Source organism: Pseudophryne corroboree, chromosome 6, assembly GCF_028390025.1.
Source record: "Pseudophryne corroboree isolate aPseCor3 chromosome 6, aPseCor3.hap2, whole genome shotgun sequence".
NCBI classification, from domain to species: Eukaryota; Metazoa; Chordata; class Amphibia; order Anura; family Myobatrachidae; genus Pseudophryne; species Pseudophryne corroboree.
The window spans coordinates 354,397,679-354,420,311 of record NC_086449.1 but is presented as its reverse complement, the minus strand read 5'-3'; the positions used below and the strand labels follow the sequence as shown (position 1 = coordinate 354,420,311).

Below are 22,633 nucleotides of genomic sequence, written 5' to 3'. Positions count from 1 at the left end.
CTTGCATGGAACCTTCCGAAGGGAATGGCCTCGTAGGCCACCACCATTTCCCCCAGAACTCGAGTGTATTGGTGAACTGACACCCTTTTCGGTTTTAGCAGGTCTCTGACCATGTTCTGGATGTCTTGGGCTCTCTCTATTGGGAGGAAGACCTTCATTTGTTCCGTATCCAGTATCATACCTAGGAACGGTAGTCGAGTTGTCGGAATCAACTGTGACTTCGGTAGATTTAGAATCCAACCGTGTTGCTGGAGCACTCTCAGAGAGAGCGCCACACTGCTCAGCAATTTCTCTCTTGATCTCGCTTTTATCAGGAGATCGTCCAAGTATGGGATAATTGTGACTCCATGCTTGCGCAGGACCACCATCATTTCCGCCATTATCTTGGTGAAAATCCTCGGGGCCGTGGAGAGTCCAAACGGCAACGTCTGAAATTGGTAATGACAATCCTGTACAGCGAATCTCAGGTATTCCTGATGGGCGGCATATATGGGGACATGAAGGTATGCATCCTTTATGTCCAGAGACACCATAAACTCCCCCTCCATGTTGGCTATTATCGCTCTGAGAGATTCCATTTTGAATTTGAATCTTTTTATTTACAGGTTTAGGGATTTCAGATTCAAAATAGGTCTGACCGAACCGTCCGGTTTCGGGACCACAAATAGGGTTGAGTAGTAACCTCTTCCCTGCTGGTGCGGGGGAACCTTGATTATCACTTGCTGTATACACAGCGTTTGAATTGCAGCTAACACTACATCCCTTTCCGATGTGGTAGCTGGTAGGGCCGATTTGAAAAATCGGCGCGGGGGCATCGCCTCGAATTCCAATTTGTAACCCTGGGAAACTATTTTCAACACCCAGGGATTCAGGTCCGAACTGACCCAGGCCTGACTGAAAAGTCGAAGACGTGCCCCCACCGGTGCGGACTCCCTCAGGGGAGCCCCAGCGTCATGCTGTGGGTTTTGGAGCAGCCGGGGAGGATTTTTGTTCCTGGGCACCTGCCGAAGCAGGTGCTCTCTTGCCTCTGGCGAGGAAAGAGGATCCCCGACCTCTTTTGGACTTGTGCGACCGAAAGGACTGCAACTGATAGGGTGTTACTTTCTTTTGCTGTTGGGGAATATATGGTAAAAAAAAAAATTTGATTTACCTGCTGTAGCTGTGGAAACCAGGTCCGTCAGCCCATCCCCAAACAATACATCACCCTTATAGGGTAGTACCTCCATATGTTTCTTGGAATCCGCATCACCCGTCCATTGGCGAGTCCATAAGGATCTTCTCGCTGAGACAGACATGGCATTGGCCCTAGAAGCTAGCAATCCAATGTCCCTTTGAGCATCCCTCATAAATAAGACTGCGTCTTTAATATGGGCTAGAGTTAGGAATATAGTATCCTTATCCATATTATCAAATTGATCTGTCAGCTCATCTGTCCAAGCTGCAATTGCGCTACACACACATGCCGACGCAATTTTCGGTCTTAGCACAGCACCCGTATGAGAATAAATACACTTTAAGGTAGTTTCTTGCCTGCGATCTGCAGGGTCCTTAAGGGCCGCTGTGTCAGGAGACGGTAGCGCCACTTTCTTGGACAAGCGCGTCAGGGCCTTGTCCACAGTGGGGGGTGATTCCCAAATCTTCCTGTCCTGCTTAGGGAAAGGGTATGCCATATAAATTCTTTTGGGGATCTGCGGTCTCTTATCCGGAGTCTCCCAAGCTTTTCTAAAGAATTCATTTAATTCATGAGATGTGGGAAAGTTAATAATCTGTTTCTTTTCCTTAAACATGTGTACCCTTGTGTCGGGGACCGAGGGTTCATCCACAATATGCAACACATCCCTTATTGCCACAATCATACACTGAATGGTTTTAGTCACCCTAGGGTGCAATTTTACTTCGTCATAGTTGACACTGGAATCAGAATCCGTGTCGGTAGTAGTGTCTTGTGTTAAGGGACGCTTTTGAGACCCCGACGGGCCCTGTGAGTCGGTCCAATCTGAGGATTGACCCCCTGATGTCCCCCCTAAATCAGCCTTATCAAGCCTTTTATGTACAGATGCCACACTTGCATTCAACATATGCCACATGTCCATCCAATCTGGAGTCGGCACAACCGACGGGGACACACCACTCATTTGCTCCAACTCCTCCTTGGAGAAGCTTTCCGCCTCAGACATGTTGACACACACGTACCGACACCCCACACACACAGGAATAACCTATAAGGGGACAAAACCCCAACCAGGTCCTAAGGAGAGACAGAGAAAGAGTATGCCAGCACACACCAGCGCTTAAAAACACTGGAAAAAATATGTCCAGATAGCACTTTTTTATATATATTATGCCAATTCCCACTCACTGCGTCGCTAATGTGCCCCCCTCCTCTTTCTTCCAGCCTGTGAGTTCAGCAGGGGAGAGACCAGGGAGCCAGCGTTTTCCTCATGCAGCTTCTGTGGAGAAAATGGCGCTGGTTAGTGCTGAGGATCAAGCCCCGCCCACCCGACGGCAGGCTTCGGTCCCAGTGATTTTTCAATAAAATGGCGGGGGATCATAGATTTACTGCCTCCGCAGTCTAATCCAACTGTATTTGTGCCAAAATGTGAGGTTTATTGCTGCCCAGGGCGCCACCCCCCCCCCCTGCACCCTTCAGTGCTGCTCTGTGTGTGTGTGACTGGGAGCAATGGCGCGCAACCTACCGCTGCGCGCCTTACCTCATGAAGATCTGATGTCTTCTGCCGCCTAAGATGTCTTCTGCCTTCTCTATCCGGCTTCTATCTTCGGCATCTGTGAGGAGGACGGCGGCGCGGCTCCGGGACGAACCCCAGGTGAGACCTGTGTTCCGACTCCCTCTGGAGTTAATGGTGTCCAGTAGCCTTAGAAGCAGTGCCCAACTTGACAAGCCAGCTCTGCTTCTCTCTCCTCGGTCCCACGATGCAGGGAGCCTGTTGCCAACAGAACTCCCTGAAAATAAAAAACCTAACAAAATTCTTTTTCCACAGAAAACTCTGGAGAGCTCTCTGCAGTGCACCCATTCTCCTCTGGGCACAAGATCTAACTGAGGTCTGGAGGAGGGGCATAGAGGGAGGAGCCAGTGCACACCCATAGTCAAAGTTCTTTTTAGGTGCCCTATCTCCTGCGGAGCCCGTCTATACCCCATGGTCCTTATGGAGTCCCCAGCATCCTCTAGGACGTAAGAGAAATATAACAGTTTATTGAACACACAGTATAAATCTTGGCAACGAGATATCTTCAACAGTGAGTGCAGAATGAAAACGCAGTACAGTTCCTGGGAATGCAACTGGTATTTGAGACTGTGGCTATGCAGAACAAGATAACAAAGTCCTTACAAAAATCCGGAGTTGGAAAGTCCGTGGCCACAGCTAACCGCTGTAATGAGGAACGAGCAAGTACTGCCCAGTAGGTGGTAGACAGGAGACTGGGATAAGCACTGATACACTGAGGTTGAAGAGATGTAGATAGGTTTGCCAGAGACTACCGGACGGAACCAGTGTGAGGTAAGATGTGCTGAACTCACCACTGGAGCAACAGTTCGATGTTGAGCATCAATGGATACTGTGGGCCGATGTTGTGTGGAATGATATGCTGGGCGATATATGAATACCGCTGGAGATGACGTGAAGCACTGCTGTAGGCAGATGGTAACACCAATCACTGCTGGAAGCTGAAAGCGATGTAAGTGACACGCTGGAAGCTGGAAGCCAGTGACACTTTACCACAGAAGCTAGTGAGCGATGCCGTAGATAATGGAAGCAATAACGATACCAGGACACCGCTGGAAGCTGGAGGCAGAATAGAACCAACGCTGGAAGCCGATGCCAGGACCGCAGTAGAAAGCCAGGAAGCAGAGCTGGAAGACTGCCGGAGTCAGGCTGCACAGCAGGATGCAGAGGCAGAACTCTGGGAGGCAACGGAGTCATCTGCCGCCGGGCTCCTGATCTGAAGGGGGGCACCTCTCCTCCCATTCTGTGACACAATTGAATTAAGTTATTTGATATATGTCCCTGTCTTTTCAGTGGCCGACTTCCTCACTGGTCCCAGCACCTTACAAATCACACCCTCTTTATTATACTGAATATACACATTTTACAAGGGTCACACCCAGGATTAGAAACCACAACCTATTACACTGGGAGCAGACATCTTACTGATGAAGCTGTTTGCTCCTGTATAGGAAATATGAGAATTCTAACTATATGAAGATACTTCTCTGACAATTACACGTTACTTTATATAGATAGAATTCTCATGCTTCCTATACAGGAGCAAATAGCTCCATCAGTAAAGTGTCTGCTGTCAGTATAACAGGGCATGGGTACTAATCCTGGGTATGACTGCTAAGAATTGTGTGATTTAAAATAAAAGACAATTAAATGTATAAATACAGTATATACATTTTTTTCAGAACACTCCACACACACACACGCACACACACATACATACATTTATCTTAATATAGGAAATAGGGGGGGCACCAATATTTATATTGCCTCCAGGCAACTAGGATGAACTTACGCCACTGGCAGGATGGCAATTGGTGCCGGTCTCTTGGAGAAGCTGAATCACAGGAGCTGGAATACCTGGAAAGTCAAGCTGAGAATTCACCAAACAGGAGAGCCATGTATGCAGGATTGACAACCAAACCACTGACGATTATCCAGCCCTGGAGCAGGATATTTGTACCAGCTGGTGAACAAGGATTGGCTGGATAATTAAGGCAGAGTCCAGACTGCAGGAGATAGGCTGAAAACAACATGCGATGAAAACAAACATGGCTGCGCCCATGTTTGAAACTGGAGGGAAAGTCTGTTTGTATTTTACATGTGAGAATCGGCAGTAATGGCGGCGGAGGCCGCAGAGGGCAGGAGATGCCATACTTTAAACAGATGGATGTTTAATATAATGTTGCCATGTCAGCACTGCTGCGATCACAGAGGAGAACCTTGAGACACAGATATGCAGCGCGCTGCCCGCAGACAGCGCAGGTGGAACCCAGGCTTGGAACATCGGGCCAGTCTCACAAGGCACTTAGCAGGTAAATAATGGGGGCTAATTACCCGGATCGTGACAAAACCCTTCATGGTTCCCTTACAGATGGTTTTACACCATCAAGGTTATCCGCCAATGGTACCATTGATGGATAACCCACCAATGGCCATCCCTACCCATGAGTGTATGCAGAGATCTCTGTTGCATGGAGTCGCTAGTATTAGATCTGTCTGCGCAAAACCATGGTCGTTCCTGGGTGATGACCTGAAGTGAACACAAACAAAGACAGTCCCATAGGCATGTTATGGGAATATCATAGGCAAGTCAGTGGACGCGGCTGGGTTCCCAAATGCAGAGCTGCAGCCAGAGGCCATGTACCGAAGGAGACACTGCACCTGCCAAAGGGTGATACAGTGGTTGATGGTGTGTTCAAAATCACCAAGGGAATTGAATAGTACATGGGGGGTCATTCCAAGTTGATCGCTCACTGACGATTTTTGCAGCGCAGCGATCAGGTGAAAAAATGACAAATGCGCAGGCACTTCGTACGGGTGCAAAGAGGATTGGTGCTGTGCGATGGATTTACCGAAGATTCCATTCGCACAGCCGAACACAAGGTGATTGACAGAAAGACGGCGTTTATGGGTGCCAACCGACCGTTTTCTGGGAGTATTTGGGAAAACGCAAGCGTGTCCAGGCGTTTGCAGGGCGGGTGTCTGACGTCAATTCCGGCACCAAAAAGACTGAAGTGATCGCAAGGGCTGAGTAAGTCCAGAGCTACTCTGAAACTGCACAAAATGTTTTTAGCTGTGCTCGGCTGCAGAGGTGTTCGCACACAGAGAAAATACACTCCCCCGTGGGCGGCGACTATGCGTTGGCACGGCTGCTAAAAGTAGCTAGCGAGCGATCAACTCGGAATGACCGCCACGGGCACTGAAAGTGGGCATCCCAGTGCTTGCACAGCCAGGTGTATTCTAGTGTAAATGAGGCAGGATGAAAATAAGTCGCAGCTGTGCAGGTACTAGCACCCACCTCTGATCAGACCGTTTCATTACACAGAATGGGAACAATTCCGATGATCGTTTCTACCTCCCCATCACCAATGTGAACATAGGTGGTCATTCCTAATTGATCGCTAGCTGCATTTGTTCGCAGTGCAGCGATCAGGCTAAAAAACGTCAGTTCTGCGCATGCGGCGCAATGCGCATGCGCGATGTACGGGCACAACGAACGATGCAGTTTTGCACAGGGTCTAGCGATGCATTTCAGTCGCACTGGTTGCCGCAGAGTGATTGACATGAAGTGGGCGTTTCTGGGTGGCAACTGACAGTTTTCAGGGAGTGTTCGGAAAAACGCAGGCGTGCCAGGGAAAACGCAGGCGTGGCTGGGCGGGTGTGTGACGTCAAATCCGGAACTGAATAGTCTGAAGTGATCGCAGGTTTTGAGCTACACTGAAACTACACAAAAAATGTTTGCAGGCGCTCTGCGATACAACTGTTCGCACTTCTGCTAAGCTAAACTACACTCCCAGTGGGCGGCGGCATAGCGATTGCACGGCTGCTAAAACTAGCTAGCGAGCGATCAACTCGGAATGACCGAGCAAACCCTGCTACGCATGTAGGTCCCACCTACAATTTGTTTGGGTCCATCTGCAACACTCTGCTCATAGGCCCTCATTCCGAGTTGATCGCTCGCTAGCTGCTTTTAGCAGCAGTGCAAACGCTAAGCCGCCGCCCTCTGGGAGTGTATCTTAACTTAGCAGAAGTGTGAACGAAAGGATCGCAGAACGGCGTCTAAATTTTTTCAAGCAGTTTCTGAGTAGCTGCAGACCTACTCCTACTTTGCGATCACTTCAGACTATATAGTTCCTGTTTTGACGTTACAAACACGCCCTGCGTTCGGCCAGCCACTCCCGTTTCCCCAGGCACTCCTGTGTTTGTATCTGACACGCCTGCGGTTTTCAGCACACTCCCTAAAAACGGTCAGTTACCTCCCGGAAACGCCCCATTCCTGTCAATCACTCAGCGGTCAACAGTGCGACTGAAAAGCGTCGCTAGACCTTGTGTGAAACTGCATCGGCTTTTGTGAAAGTACGTTGCAGTGCGCACCATACGCATGCACAGAAGTGCCGATTTTTTGCCTGATCGCTGCGCTGCGAACGGCAGCTAGCGTTCAACTCGGAATGATGGCCATAGTCCCTGACGGCTCACGAAAAGCAGGGACAGTAGTCAGCTATAAGACTATACAACTAAGAGCCACATATTATACGACCAATGTAACAAAATAAAAACAACTAACATCTGTATAATTCTCGCACGTCAGGATAAGCGTTTCTAATCCTGTCCAAGTGACGGGACCAGCAGCCTACTGCGCTCTCCCGACGCCTCCCAGCAGCAGCATCATCACCACCAGTCCCGTCCAAAAGCACTACGCATGCGCCAATAGCAGCGACGCTTTATCACCAGTGCGCAGACGCCGCTCCCGTCGGTAAAGACCCCCGTCAGTGACGTCACTGCGCCGGAAGCCTTCCGTTCCGTGTCCATCGGTGGCGTCGCTCCGCATACAAAGACAGGCCGCTACCATCTTCCGTACAGCCGGGCGGAGAGCTCGGGCCCCGGGAATGACACCGTTGTCTCCTCGGGCCTCCGCCGGGCGGAAATGAGGCCAAGATGTCGGTGTCTGGGCTGAAAGCCGAGCTGCGGCTACTCGAGTCTATCTTCGGGAAAGAGCACGAGAGGTTCCGGATCATCAGCTGGAGACTGGACGAGCTGCACTGTGTGTTCATCCAGAGCAGCGGGGGGGCCCTGACCATCCACTGCAATATCACGGTGTGTATATATACACAATGGGCACGTCCTGCCTGCACACAGCGCTCACCACACCGTACCCCTGCCACCTGGAGAGTGGTGGCCCTGATGCCCCGTATAGCCCATGCTACAGAGATGTGCGCAGTTCGTGTGTGCACTGGCTCCCGGGCCTCCATTCTCACAGGGGCCGGAGGAGTATGTACACACCATACCAGTATTCTCTTACCCAGCGCTCCCATCAGCTGTATGAGTTGCTATCGTATACCGGGGTCTAGGTACTCAGAAATAAAACTCAATTGGCCCAGGGTATTCTCCATGTTGTGTGAATTATGATGAACATCAGCCAGTCCAAGTGCAGAGTTATTAAAAAGTTTTTGTGACCTGCCATGGCCACCTTATTGCCTTCACCCAATTGTCACCCCTCTGAGTAATCAGCAGTGGTACATTTTCTTTATATGGAGATGTGTAGCATACAGAATGAATAGTTACAGAGAGAGACTTATGACTGCTATGGTTTCCTGTCATAGGTGTAGTCTCATAATGATGATACAGTGGGGCAGATGTTTTAATCCTGGGGAAGTGATAATGGCCGGTGATAACGCAACAGCCAATCGGCTCCTAAAGGGAGTTACGCATGGAGAGGTCCGTGCTTAATTTCTAACATTGCTTAGAATTTAAGCACGGATCTCTGCGTGTGTATGCCCCACAGTGATGTGCGGCTCCGTGCGTCGCTATTGCAGGTACTAGATTGGCTAGCATGCAGCCCAAACCTGATTGGATCGCTCATTTCACCGCTGGGTGAAATGAGCACCCCCCCCTCCTTGGCTCAGCACACATCGTGCAGGTGATATTGGTCAGGTCCATCCTTCGCCATAAACCCAAAACACACTACCCGGCTTTTGCCGGCCGGGAAAAAGCCGGACGGCTTTTTCCCGTGTCGGCATTGTAGTTAACAGTGTGAGGGGTAGGGTCCCTTCACACTGCACGGCCCCGGCCCGGCTGCCGGGTTGCATCCGGGTCTCACCACTGGAAGGTCCGGCGGCCGCCGGGCCATCTTTGCAGCCAGTAAACCGTGTGTGTGAAGGGGAGCTTTCACACACACCATGGTTTTTTCTCAAGCCGTGTCTGATGCTGCGCATGCGCACAGCATCACACACTGCTCAAAGCCGTCCTGTGTGACAGACACTGCCGGTTTCTCCCGGATGGCAAAAAGCCGGACAAAGTTTGTCCGGCTTTTTGCCATCCGGTAAAAACCGGAGTGTGTGTTACAGCCCATATTTTTGACCAACGGAGGAATGTATGTGTGGTGTCAACCTAAAGAACTTAACAGCCTTGAGTGCTTGCTTCCAGCAGTGAAATGTTCTTTTCATTGTGGAATGTTTTGGGGTGAACTTTCCGGTTATGGTTTGGGTGCAGCCATTCAATGCTTTTACAAATCGAGGCACTGGGTGGTCCAACCTACAATGGGTGTTTTTGTCTTGGCCCTTGCCCATGGTGTGTGTCGTTGTTTTCTGCCAAATACAAGGGCATTGAACTAGATGATGAGGTGGGAATTGTTCTGTACTGTTGAGTTTTTCTAAATAAAAATTAGTTCGTTTGTATTAACATTCTAGTGCCTTTTTCTTTAAAGCTTTTAGAAAAGCACTTGAGATTTGAAATTTCACCACAATGCAATCATTAATGTGCTTAATGCCAAAATTGTAAGGGTGGATGCATTGAAAACAAACATTGGGAGTTTTTCACAAAACTTTGTCCGGCTTTTTGCCATCTGTGAGGGTTTTTCTCACACAACGGTTTTGTGCTGTGCTTAAGGCTGTGCGCATGCGCCACAGCAGCAGCACGGCATAAAAAACCTGTGGTGTGTGTGTGTAAGCGCCCATTCACACGTATCTTGCTGTCTGTAAGGCTGGGCGCTTTCACACACACCTGTTGTTTTTTTTTTTTTGTGCAGTGCTGCTGCGGCGCATGCACACAGCCTTAAACATGGCACAAAACCGTTGTGTGTGTGTGTGTGTGTGTGTGTGTGTGTGTGTGTGTGTGTAAGGCACTGATGGATGGCAAAGCTTATTGCCATCTGGTGAAAACCGGGTAGTGTGAAACAGCCCTTAGAGCACTGTTCACTTAAAATCTGCTTCATCCGTTATGAGAAGAGAGTACTTCAGTCTGTAACACTTTCGTGTGTGTTCGAGGTGGGTGAGGGTAGGTTCGTTTTCTTGTCTACACCCCCCACTCCTCCCCCCCTTAAAAGTTAACGAACGCCACAAGCTTGCTTTATATGAACTGTGGGAGTTTCTCTTATGGGACCCACTTACTCTGTATAGATTAGGCTCTTGAAGAAATCCGTTCCTAGAGTATTTGAAGTAGGCTGCACGGGATCAATACGTTAGACTCCCAGATAGTGTTGCCACAGATGCCATTGTCCTAGCACAATAATGACTACTAGGTGAATATCTGCAGAAATTGTATTTCACCTTGAAACGTCCATTTTAGAGTTGTTAGCACTGGTTATACAGTCAACTTTGGTTTGTGGTTTTCTGGTAAACTGCACTATTTATAAACCTACATTTTGAGGAATTTAAAAATGTGTTTTTCTCTTACGTCCTAGAGGATGCTGGGGTCCATATTGGTACCATGTGTTATAGACTGGTCCACCCGGAGCCATTGGCATTTTAAGAGTTTAACAGTGTGGGCGGGCTCCTCGCTCTATGCGCCTCCTACCAAACTCGGTATAGAAACTGTGCCCGGAGGAGCCGGTCACAGCTAGGGGAGCTCTACAGAGCTTTTTTAGAAAAGTTTATTTTAAAGTTTTGTTTTTTTTACAGGGACTTGAGGGGGGGGGGGGCAGTGTCCTCCCTGCGGGGTCTGAGCCACTGTCTCCGCTGACTGGACACTGAGCTCCAGAGGGGATAGATCCAGAGCCGGCGCAACCCGCTCAGCAGCTCCTGCAAAGCAGGGAGGCGCTGGTCGGAAGAGGCGCTCTCCCCGCTCTGCTGTTGCTGCTGGCTCCCGGCTGCGTCTGTCACACTGTATGACAGACGCAGGAAACATGAAGCGCGGCTCCGGCTCCCACCCTCCTGCTTTTACCCCCTACTCCCCAATGAACTCTCCCGCACAGAGCCGGATTTCCACCCCCTGCGCTGCGGTCCCTGCTCTCCGCTGTACATATATACAGAGCCGGCGCCGCATACTCATAGAGCTACGGGACAGCTGAGCGACGGCTCAGCTGTCCAATAGCGTGTGAAACAGCAGCCTGCGGCTCAGTCATTGGCTGGGCGCGCAGGCTGCACAGAAGAGAGAAGGAGGAGGAGGGCTGATCCCGGGCGGCATGTGGAGCCCTGTGTCACAGCAGCCTGTCAGCAAACAGTAAGGCTGCCTTTTTAATAAGATTTTTCTTTCTCCTGCTGCTAACATTAAAATGTACATCTTAGGCTGTGGGTCACACACACACACACACACACACACACTATATAGTATGTATGTGTGTCTGTGTATATATACTATATAGTGTGTATGTGTGTGTGTATATATATATATATATATATATATATATATATATATATATACACAGTGACTGATGGCGGCACTCTTGGACATAGGGGGGGTTCTCTGCGGTGCGAACGAGTCGGAACTGCGCATGCGCGGCGTGCACATTGCGCACATGCGTCGTTGCCCAGTGACGGAGGCGCGAACAAAGAAAATGCAGCGCCGAATGCAAGAAAATTGACAGTGGAGAGGCGTTCCGGGGCGGATACTCACCTTTGGATGCCGTTTTCGTGGAGTGGTCATCCGATCACAGGCGTGTGCAGGCAAATGGAGGCGGATGTCTGACGTCAACACCGGGAGTTGGGAGGATCTGTCGCACAGGGTAAGTATAACCAGCCTTACTCCTCAGCAGCACAAAATTTTTTTAGCTCAGCAGGGCTGCACAAGCGAACGCAGCCCTGCTAAGCTAAAATACACTCCCCCATAGGCGTGGATTAGTTGATCGCACCAGCAGCAAAAAGTTGCTGGCTGCGATCAACTCGGAATTACCACCATTATACAGAAAGAATCACACACGACTAACAAGTCCTTGTTAGTCAAACATTTCGGTGTTGCCACGTCAAATCTGGAACTGAATAGTCTGAAGTGACCGCAAGCGCTGAGTAGGTTTTGAGCTACTCTGAAACTACACAAAAATTGCGATGCAACCGTTCGCACTTCTGATAAGCTAAAATACACTCCCAGTGGGAGGCGGCATAGCGTTTGCACGGCTGCTAAAAACAGCTAGCGAGCGATCAACTCGGAATGACCCCCATTGTGTATAAGGAGCACTACTGTGTGTCGTAATGTGAATTAGGTACAGAACTATCTGGTGCACTATGAATCAAAGGCACTACGTGTGGTATAATGTGAATACGATTGTGATACTGTGTAGCGTAATTTGAATTGGGGACACTTATGTGGCCCTTTGGCGAGCACTGTCCCTTTATTACATATGGGAGGGAGGGCGCAAATTTATTGTTTGCAGGGGGGCGCCGGACACCCTAGCACCGGCCCTGGATAGATCGCTCCCCGCCGCAGGGGAACGCTCACCCCGGCAGCATGCCGTCACCCCCTTACAGTGCTGAAGTGTGGAGAGTGAGTCATCGCTCCCTAACAAACAGGGAGCTAATATGAAGATGGGGGCTTCAGGGTAGGAGCGCAGTACCAACTGCACTCTGGGGAAGGCACAGTGGTACTTGGTGCAGCGCTGTGAGGGGCGCCCTGAGCCGGTGCCTTAACCCTACACTGACCAGAAAGCCTGTCGGTGTCCGCGGATCTCAGCCAGTACAAAATCCTCACGCCAGTATAATCTTGGAAGAGCGGGAAGACAGCGCCATTAAGGGGACGGAGCTTCTCAGAGCGGACCCAGCAGCGTTCAGCGCCATTTTCCTGCCTGCAGACATGCTGCCGCTGGAAGAGCAGTCCCTCCAGAGCACCTCCAGCTATCTGCACGGTACCAGGGGGTTGTAGAAGGGAGGGGAGGCTGTGTAAAGACTGTTACCTATTAAGGGACACAGTCAGCACTGGTTAAGGATCTCCCTATACCTATATAGCGCTGTGTGTGTGGGTTGGTTCCAATCTGTGTTTCTCTGCCATTCTTGGGGGGGGGGGGACTGGGACTGTCTGCTCTGTTCCCTGTGTGTATGTGGGGTGTACAAGCAAACATGTCTATAGACTCTCATATGCTGCAGAGGATTTATCTTCTCAGGAAGATCCCATCCCATGTAATCAGGATTGCACTGTTGTAGCGCAGATCCCGGCTAGAGAACCGGAGTGGTTAACCTCTAGTAGGGGGGCTATTTCTCAGATTTCTGAAAGGGTTGCAAGGACTGAGCATGCAACTTGGGTATTGCAGTCCCCTGTGGCAGCATGGTCCAATACTGCTCCCTCAAGGGCCCCCTGTGGTACATTCTCAAACATACTCTTGCCCAAATTATACAGGATGACACGGATACCGATTCTGGCACAGCAGACTGTGATGGGGATGTGTCGAGGGGGACGGCATCACTTGCTAAGGGGGTGCAGTTGATTGAGGCCATGCGGGATATGTAACATACTTCTGACACACCTCCTGAGCAGGTTGAGGAGGCCTTTTTCAGACCGTAAGAAGGCCCCTCTCACCTTCCCGGCATCTAAGGAATTAAATGCTATATTTGAAAAAGCCTGGGAAAACCCTGAGAAAAAATTCCAGATCCCTAAAAGGGTTCTGGTTGCTCTTCCCTTCCCGGAAGATGATAGAAATAAAATGGGAGTCCCCTCCTATAGTTGACGCCTCTGTCTCTAGGCTGTCAAAACAGGTGGTCTTACCAGTCCCGGGATCTACAGCGTTGAAAGACCTGGCAGATCGCAAAGTGGATGCTATGCTCAAGTCCATATACACTGCTTCAGGGGCTATACTGCGGCCTACTATTGCCTGTGCATGGATTTCAAAAGCTATAGCAAAGTGGTCAATCACTCTGCAGGAGGACTTGACTACGATGGATAAAGGTGATGTTGATTTATTTTTATGTAACATACAGGATTCTGCCGGATTCCTGGTAGAATCCATGAAGGATCTGGGTTCCATGGCTGCGTGGATCTCTTCCATGTCCGTCTCGGCTCGCAGGGGTCTCTGGCTGCGCCAATGGTCTGTGGATGCGGAATCCAGGAAAGGGTGGAGAGTCTACCCTATACAGGTCAGGCTCTGTTTGGGGAGGCACTGGATGCGTGGATTGCCACGGGTAAGTCTCCTTTTCTCCCCTCAGCTGCACCGGCTACGAAGAAGCCTTCTACTCCCAACACGTCAGTCCTTTCGGCCCACTAGGCCTAGAAAGAACAAGCCCTCTCACACCTTCTTTAGAGGTGGTCATGCCAAATCCAAAAAGCCTGCTCCCGCAGGTTCCCAGTACCAGAAGCCCACTTCTGGTACCTCAAAGTCCTCAGCATGATGGTGGACCGCAAGGCCTGGAGGAAGATCAGGTGGGAGCAAGACTCCGGTATTTCAGCCACGTCTGGGTGTCATCTGGCCTGGACCCCTGGATACAGGATATTGTGTCCCGGGGGTACAGGCTGGAGTTTCAAACTCTCCCACCTCACAGATTCTTCAAATCAGGCTTGACGTCAGACAGAGCTGTTTTACTGGATGCTATCCGAAAATTGATAGTGTCCAAGATCATTGTTCCAGTTCCACCTCATCAGTTGACCAAAGGTTACTATTCGAACCTTTTTGTGGTACCGAAGCCGGATGGTTTAGTAAGGCCAATTCTGAACTTGAAATCTTTGAACCCTTATCTCAGGGACTTCAAATTCAAGATGGAGTCTCCGAGGGCAGTTATCTCAGGACTGACGGAGGGGGAGTTCCTGGTGTCCCTGGACATCAAGGATGCGTACCTCCACATTCCCATTTGGTCGCCGCTTCAGGCTTATCTCAGGTTTGCATTGTTAGACGATCCCCATCAGTTTCAGCCACTGCCGTTCGGTCTCCACAGCACCGAGGGGTCTTCACCAAGGTGATGGCAGAGATGATGGTTCTCCTCCGCAAGCAGGGGGTGAACATAATTCCATATCTGGACGATCTGCTGATCAAGGCATCGTCCAAGGAGAAGTTAAGATCCATTGCTCTCACGACGCATCTGCTCAAGGAGCACGGTTGGATTCTGAACCTTTCAAAGTCTCATCTGGAGCCGACGAGGCGGCTGTCTTTCCTGGGGATGATCCTCGACATGGAGGTGCAGAGGGTGTTTCTACTGGTGGAGAAAGCGTTGGTGATTCAAACCGTGGTCTGGGATGTCTTGAAGCCTGCCATGGTGTCGGTTCATTAGTGCATCCGCCTTCTGGGGAAGATGGTTGCCTCCTACGAGGCTCTGCAGTACGGAAGGTTTCATGTTCGATCCTTTCAACTGGATCTCTTGGACCAGTGGTCGGAATCTCACCTACACATGCACCAAAGGATAAGTCTGTCTACGAAAACCAGGATTTCGCTCCTGGTGGCTACAACTACCACACCTTCTGGAGGGCCGAAGGTTCGGAATTCAGGACTGGATCCTTCTAACCACGGATGCAAGTCTAAGAGGTTGGGGAGCAGTCACTCAAGGGGAGTCCTTCCAAGGAAGGTGGTCGAGTCAGGAGTCCCTTCTTCCGATAAACATCCTGGAGCTAAGAGCCGTATACAACAGCCTTCTTCAAGAATCTTCATTCCAGGAGTAGACAACTGGGAAGCTGACTTCATCAGCAGACACGATCTACATCCAGGAGAGTGGGGCCTCCACCCGGAGGTGTTCGAGGAGGTAACCGGTTGGTGGGGGGGTTCCTCACATAGACATGATGGCCTCCCACCTCAACAAGAAGCTGTGGAGGTGCTGTTCCAGGTCGAGAGACCCACAGGCAGTGGCGGTGGGCGCACTAGTAACGCTGTGGGTGTTCACGTCAGTGTATGTATTCCCTCCACTTCCTCTAATTCCAAGAGTTCTATAACTTGTAAAAAGAACAAAAGTTCTGGCAATCCTCATTGCTCCAGACTGTCCAAGTAGGGCTTGGTACGTGGATCTGCTGGATCTACTGCTGGAAGATCCAAGGCCCCTACCTCTTCGAGAGGATCTTCTACTGCAGGGGCCGTTCGCTTATCAAGACTTACCACGGCTACGTTTGACAGCATGGCGGTTGAGCTCCAGATCTTAGCTTGGAAGGGTATTCCGAGCGAGGTTATTCCTATCCCGATGCAGGCTAGGAAGGGGGTAACGTCTAAACATTACCGTCGAATTTGAAAAATAGGTGTCTTGGTGTGAATCCAAGAAATTTCCTGCGGTGGAGTTTCAACTTTTCCTGCACGCAGGTGTGGATATGGGCCTGAGATTGGGTTCCATCAAGGTCCAGATCTAAGCTTTGTCCATTTTCTTCCAGAAACAATTGGCTGTCCTCCCTGAGGTTCAGACTTTTTTGAAAGGGGTTCTGCACATCCAGCCTCCCTTAATGGCACCCTGGGATCTTGATGTGGTGTTGCATTTCCTTCAATCTGATTGGTTTGAGCCTCTACAGGAGGCTGAAATAGTTTCTCACGTGGAAGGCAGTAACTTTGTTGGCCTTGGCTTCGGCTCGACGTGTCGGAATTGGGGGCTTTGTCCTGTAAAAGTTCTTACCTGGTCTTCCATGAAGATAGGGCGTAACTCGGGACTCGTCAACAGTTCCTTCCTAAGGTTGTGTCTGCTTTTCATATCAACCAACCTATTGTGGTGCCAGTGGCTACTGACTCCTCAATTGCTTCAAAGGCCTTGGATGTTGTGAGGGCTTTGAAGATGTATGTGAAGAGGATGGCACATCACAGAAAATCTGACTGTTTGTCCTCTATGATCCCAAGAAAATTGGGTGTCCTGCTTCTAAGCAGTCGATTTCCCGCTGGATCAGGTTCACCATCCAGCATGCATATTCTACAGCAGGATTGCAGTGTCCAAAATCTGTTAAGGCCCACTCTATTCGTAAGGTGGGTTCTTCCTGGACGGCTGCCAAGTGGTGTCTCGGCTGTACAGCTTTGCCGAGCAGCTACTTGGTCTGGATCGAACACGTTTGCTAAGTTTTACAAGTTCAATACTTTGGCCTCTGATGACCTCAAGTTTGGTCAAGCAGTTCTGCAGGGGCCTGCGCGCTCCCCCTCCCGTTCTGGGAGCTTTGGTACATCCCCATGGTACTAATATGGACCCCAGCATCCTCTAGGACGTAAGAGAAAATAGGATTTTAATTATCTACCGGTAAATAATTTTCTCGTAGTCCGTAGAGGATGCTGGGCGCCCGCCCAGCGCTTCTTTATCCTGCAGTGGTTGTTTGGGTCAGTACTGCCTGGTTCCTAGGTAAGTTCTGCGTTCTTTCCGGTTTCAGCTGTTGCTGAGTTTTCCGGCCTGTTGCCTGGATTTGTGTGTTGTGCGAGCTGGTATGAATCTGCCACTATCTGTATTTCCTTCTCTCAAAGCATGTCGTCTCCTCGGGCACAGTTTCTAGACTGAGTCTGGTAGGAGGGGCATAGAGGGAGGAGCCAGCCCACACTGTTAAACTCTTTAAGTGCCAATGGCTCCTGGTGGACCAGTCTGTACCCCATGGTACTAATATGGACCCCAGCATCGACTACGAGAAAAGGATTTACTGGTAGGTAATTAAAATCCTATTTTCATTTTGCTCAGATGTGATTAGGGTATATTCATAATAGTTCTGAAACGTAGGGGGTATCCAATATTATCGTGACAAATTGGTTTGCTGGGGGTTATCCTATTAGCCCCGATAGTCCGGCGCTTATCCTCCGATGTCGGCACTTGTAGGTAATTGGTTTCGCCTGCCTCAGGCAGGTAAAGCCAAATCCTTAAGTTATTTATTTATTTCCCACAGTAAGTGACTCGAAAATACATAGATCTGCGGCTTTGCACAGACCCTATGTAATTTAGCGAGACAAACAAGGTTTTATCACAAATTAAATTGGATAGGGGAGATAAAATTGTTGATAAAATAAAAAAAATTTGAAACCCCCTTTTTTGTCATCTATACGATCTTGAATAGTGAACTAAATATACCGAACTTGACTATTGTTTTTAAATACCACCCATACATAGCCTGAATAAACAAAGTAAATTCTATCAGGTACCAGAGTGTGCTAAAACCAGCAGTCGTCCGGTTTGTATGAACAGAATGGAGAGTAATTGCAAACAATAATACGTTTAAGTAGTCTACAAAGGTAAGCCACTACTTTAAAAGTAAAACATGCCGTAATGACGAGCCTACAGTACCTATTTCTCTGACGTCCTAGTGGATGCTGGGAACTCCATAAGGACCATGGGGAATAGCAGCTCCGCAGGAGACTGGGCACAACTAAAGAAAGCTTTAGGACTACCTGGTGTGCACTGGCTCCTCCCTCTATGACCCTCCTCCAGACCTCAGTTGGAATCTTGTGAGCTCCTAGAAAAAGAAAGTTTATTTTAGGTTTTTTATTTTCAGTGAGATCTGCTGGCAACAGACTCACTGCTACGAGGGACTAAGGGGAGAAGAAGCGAACCTACCTGCTTGCAGCTAGCTTGGGCATCTTAGGCTACTGGACACCATTAGCTCCAGAGGGATCGAACACAGGGCCCGACCTCGATCGTCCGGTCCCGGAGCCGTGCCGCCGTCCCCCTTACAGAGCCAGAAGCAAGAAGACGGTCCTGGAAATCGTCGGCAGAAGACTCTGGTCTTCATTAAGGTAGCGCACAGCACTGCAGCTGTGCGCCATTGCTCCCTGTGCACACCACATACTCCGGTCACTGATGGGTGCAGGGCGCCCTGGGCAGCAATTAGAGTACCTTAAAAGTGGCAAATCACACATAATATAGCCTAATAAGCTATTTCTCTGACGTCCTAGTGGATGCTGGGACTCCGTCAGGACCATGGGGAATAGCGGCTCCGCAGGAGACGGGGCACAAAAGTAAAAGCTTTAGGATCAGGTGGTGTGCACTGGCTCCTCCCCCTATGACCCTCCTCCAAGCCTCAGTTAGGTTTTTGTGCCCGTCCGAGCAGGGTGCAATCTAGGTGGCTCTCATAAAGAGCTGCTTAGAGTAAAAGTTTTGATAGGTTTCTTATTTTCAGTGAGTCCTGCTGGCAACAGGCTCACTGCAACGAGGGACCTAGGGGAGAAGAAGTGAACTCACCTGCGTGCAGGATGGATTTGCTTCTTAGGCTACTGGACACTAGCTCCAGAGGGACGATCACAGGTACAGCCTGGATGGGTCACCGGAGCCGCGCCGCCGGCCCCCTTGCAGATGCCGAAGTAAGAAGAGGTCCAGAAACCGGCGGCTGAAGGCTTTTCAGTCTTCATGAGGTAGCGCACAGCACTGCAGCTGTGCGCCATTGCTCTCAGCACACTTCACACCAACGGTCACTGAGGGTGCAGGGCTCTGGGGGGGGCGCCCTGGGCAGCAATGTTAATACCTTTTCTGGCTAAAGAATACATCACATATAGTCCCTGAGGCTATATGGATGTATTTCACCCCTGCCAGGTCTCAGAAAAACCGGGAGAAGAGCCCGCCGGAATAGGGGGCGGGGCCTATCTCCTCGGCACACAGCGCCATTTTCCCTCACAGAACTGCTGGTGGGAAGGCTCCCAGGCTCTCCCCTGCACTGCACTACAGAAACAGGGTTAAAACAGAGAGGGGGGGCACTTATTTGGCGATATGATTATATATTAAGATGCTATAAGGGAAAACACTTATATAAAGGTTGTCCCTGTATAATTATAGCGTTTTGGTGTGTGCTGGCAAACTCTCCCTCTGTCTCCCCAAAGGGCTAGTGGGGTCCTGTCCTCTATCAGAGCATTCCCTGTGTGTGTGCTGTGTGTCGGTACGTGTGTGTCGACATGTATGAGGACGATGTTGGTGAGGAGGCGGAGCAATTGCCTGTAATGGTGATGTCACTCTCTAGGGAGTCGACACCGGAATGGATGGCTTATTTAAGGAATTACGTGATAATGTCAACACGCTTCAAGGTCGGTTGACGACATGAGACGGCCGGCAAACAAATTAGTACCTGTCCAGGCGTCTCAAACACCGTCAGGGGCTTTAAAACGCCCATTTACCTCAGTCGGTCGACATAGACACAGACACGGACACTGACTCCAGTGTCGACGGTGAAGAAACAAACGTATTTTCCTTTAGGGCCACACGTTACATGTTAAGGGCAATGAAGGAGGTGTTACATATTTCTGATACTACAAGTACCACAAAAAAGGGTATTATGTGGGTGTGAAAAAACTACATGTAGTTTTCCTGAATCAGATAAATTAAATGAAGTGTGTGATGATGCGTGGGTTTCCCCCGATAGAAAATTATTGGCGGTATACCCTTTCCCGCCAGAAGTTAGGGCGCGTTGGGAAACACCCCTTAGGGTGGATAAGGCGCTCACACGCTTATCAAAACAAGTGGCGTTATCGTCTCCAGATACGGCCGCCCTCAAGGAGCCAGCTGATAGGAGGCTGGAAATTATCCTAAAAAGTATATACACACATACTGGTGTTATACTGCGACCAGCTATCGCCTCAGCCTGGATGTGCATCGCTGGGGTGGCTTGGTCGGATTCCCTGACTGAAAATATTGATACCCTTGACAGGGACAGTATTTTATTGACTATAGAGCACAGAGAGATATTTGCACTCTGGCATCAAGAGTAAGTGCGATGTCCATATCTGCCAGAAGATGTTTATGGACACGACAGTGGTCAGGTGATGCATATTCCAAACGGCACATGGAAGTATTGCCGTATAAAGGGGAGGAGTTATTTGGGGTCGGTCCATCAGACCTGGTGGCCACGGCAACAGCTGGAAAATCCACCTTTTTTACCCTAAGTCACATCTCAGCAGAAAAAGACACCGTCTTTTCAGCCTCAGTCCTTTCGTCCCCATAAGGGCAGGCGGGCAAAAGGCCAGTCATATCTGCCCAGGGATAGAGGAAAGGGAAGAAGACTGCAGCAGGCAGCCCATTCCCAGGAACAGAAGCCTTCCACCGCTTCTGCCAAGTCCTCAGCATGATGCTGGGGCCGTTCAGGACCCCTGGATCCTACAAGTAGTATCCCAGGGGTAAAGATTGGAAATTCGAGACGTCTCCCCCTCGCAGGTTCCTGAAGTCTGCTTTACCAACGTCTCCCTCCGACAGGGAGGCAGTATTGGAAACAATTCCCAAGCTGTATTCCCAGCAGGTGATAATCAAAGTACTCCTCCTACAACAAGGAAAGGGGTATTATTCCACACTATATTGTGGTACTGAAGCCAGACGGCTCGGTGAGACCTATTCTAAATCTGAAATATTTGAACACTTACATACAAAGGTTCAAATCAAGATGGAGTCACTCAGAGCAGTGATAGCGAACCAGGAAGAAGGGGACTATATGGTGTCCCGGGACATCAGGGATGCTTCCTCCATGTCCCAATTTGCCCTTCTCACTAAGGGTACCTCAGGTTCGTAGTACAGAACTGTCACTATCAGTTTCAGACGATACCGGTTGGATTGTCCACGGCACCCCGGGTCTTTACCAAGGTAATGGCCGAAATGATGATTCTTCAAAGAAAATGGACGATATCCTGATAAGGGCAAGGTCCAGAGAACAGTTGGAGGTCGGAGTAGCACTATCTCAAGTAGTTCTACGACAGCATGGGTGGATTCTAAATATTCCAAAACCGCAGCTGTTTCCGACGACAATTTGCTGTTCCTAGGGATGATTCTGGACACAGTCCAGAAAAGGGTGTTTCTCCCGGAGAAGAAAGCAAGGGAGTTATTCGAGCTAGTCAGGAACCTCCTACAACCAGGAAAAGTGTCAGTGCATCATTGCACAAGGGTCCTGGGAAAAATGGTGGCTTCTTACGAAGCGATTCCATTCGGCAGATTTCACGCAAGACTTTTCAGTGGGATCTGCTGGAAAAATGGTCCGGATCGCATCTTCAGATGCATCAGCGGATAACCCTGTCTCCAAGGACAAGGGTGTTTCTTCTGCGGTGGCTGCAGAGTGCTCATCTACTAAAGGGCCGCAGATTTGGCATTCAGGACTGGGTCCTGGTGACCACGGATGCCAGCCAGAGAGACTGGGGAGCAGTCACACAGGGAAAAAATTTCCAGGGAGTGTGATCAAGTCTGGAGACTTCTCTCCACATAAAACAATGCTCTAAGCTTAGCAAGACCTCTGCTTCAAGGTCAGCCGGTATTGATCCAGTGGGACAACACCATGGCAGTCGCCCACGTAAACAGACAGGGCGGCACAAGAAGCTAGAGGGAAATGGCAGAAACTGCAAAGATTCTTCGCTGGGCGGAAAATCATGGGATAGCACTGTCAGCAGTGTTCATTCCGGGAGTGAACAACTGGGAAGCAGATTTCCTCAGCAGGCACGACCTCCACCCGGGAGAGTGGGGACTTCATCGGGAAGTCTTCCACATGATTGTAAACCGTTGGGAAAGACCAAAGGTGGACATGATGGCGTCCCGCCTGAACACAAGAGACCCTCAGGCAATAGCTGTGGACGTTCTGGTAACACAGTGGGTGTACCAGTCGGTGTATGTGTTCCCTCCTCTGCTTATCATACCCAAGGTACTGAGAATTATAAGACGTAGAGGAGTAAGAACTATACTCGTGGCTCCGGATTGGCCAAGAAGGACTTGGTACCCGGAACTTCAAGAAATGCTCACAGAGGACTCATGGCCTCTGCCGCTAAGAAGGGACTTGCTTCAGCAAGTACCATGTCTGTTCCAAGACTTACCGCGGCTGCGTTTGACGGCATGGCGGTGGAACGCCGGATCCTAAGGGAAAAAGGCATTCCGGAAGAGGTC

At 49.8% G+C, this 22,633-nt stretch overlaps 1 protein-coding gene across 1 annotated transcript in view; it reads left to right on the top strand.

The window, feature by feature from the left end:
• The first annotated feature begins 7,470 nt into the window (after nucleotides 1-7,470).
• UBE2Q2 (ubiquitin conjugating enzyme E2 Q2) overlaps nucleotides 7,471-22,633 on the top strand; it is a 120,518-nt gene continuing 105,355 nt past the window's right edge. Inside the window, exon 1 of the mRNA XM_063926598.1 lies at nucleotides 7,471-7,835. Within this exon, the coding sequence (XP_063782668.1) occupies nucleotides 7,677-7,835 (159 nt within the window). The 5' untranslated portion in view covers nucleotides 7,471-7,676. The remainder of the gene's footprint in view (nucleotides 7,836-22,633) is intronic.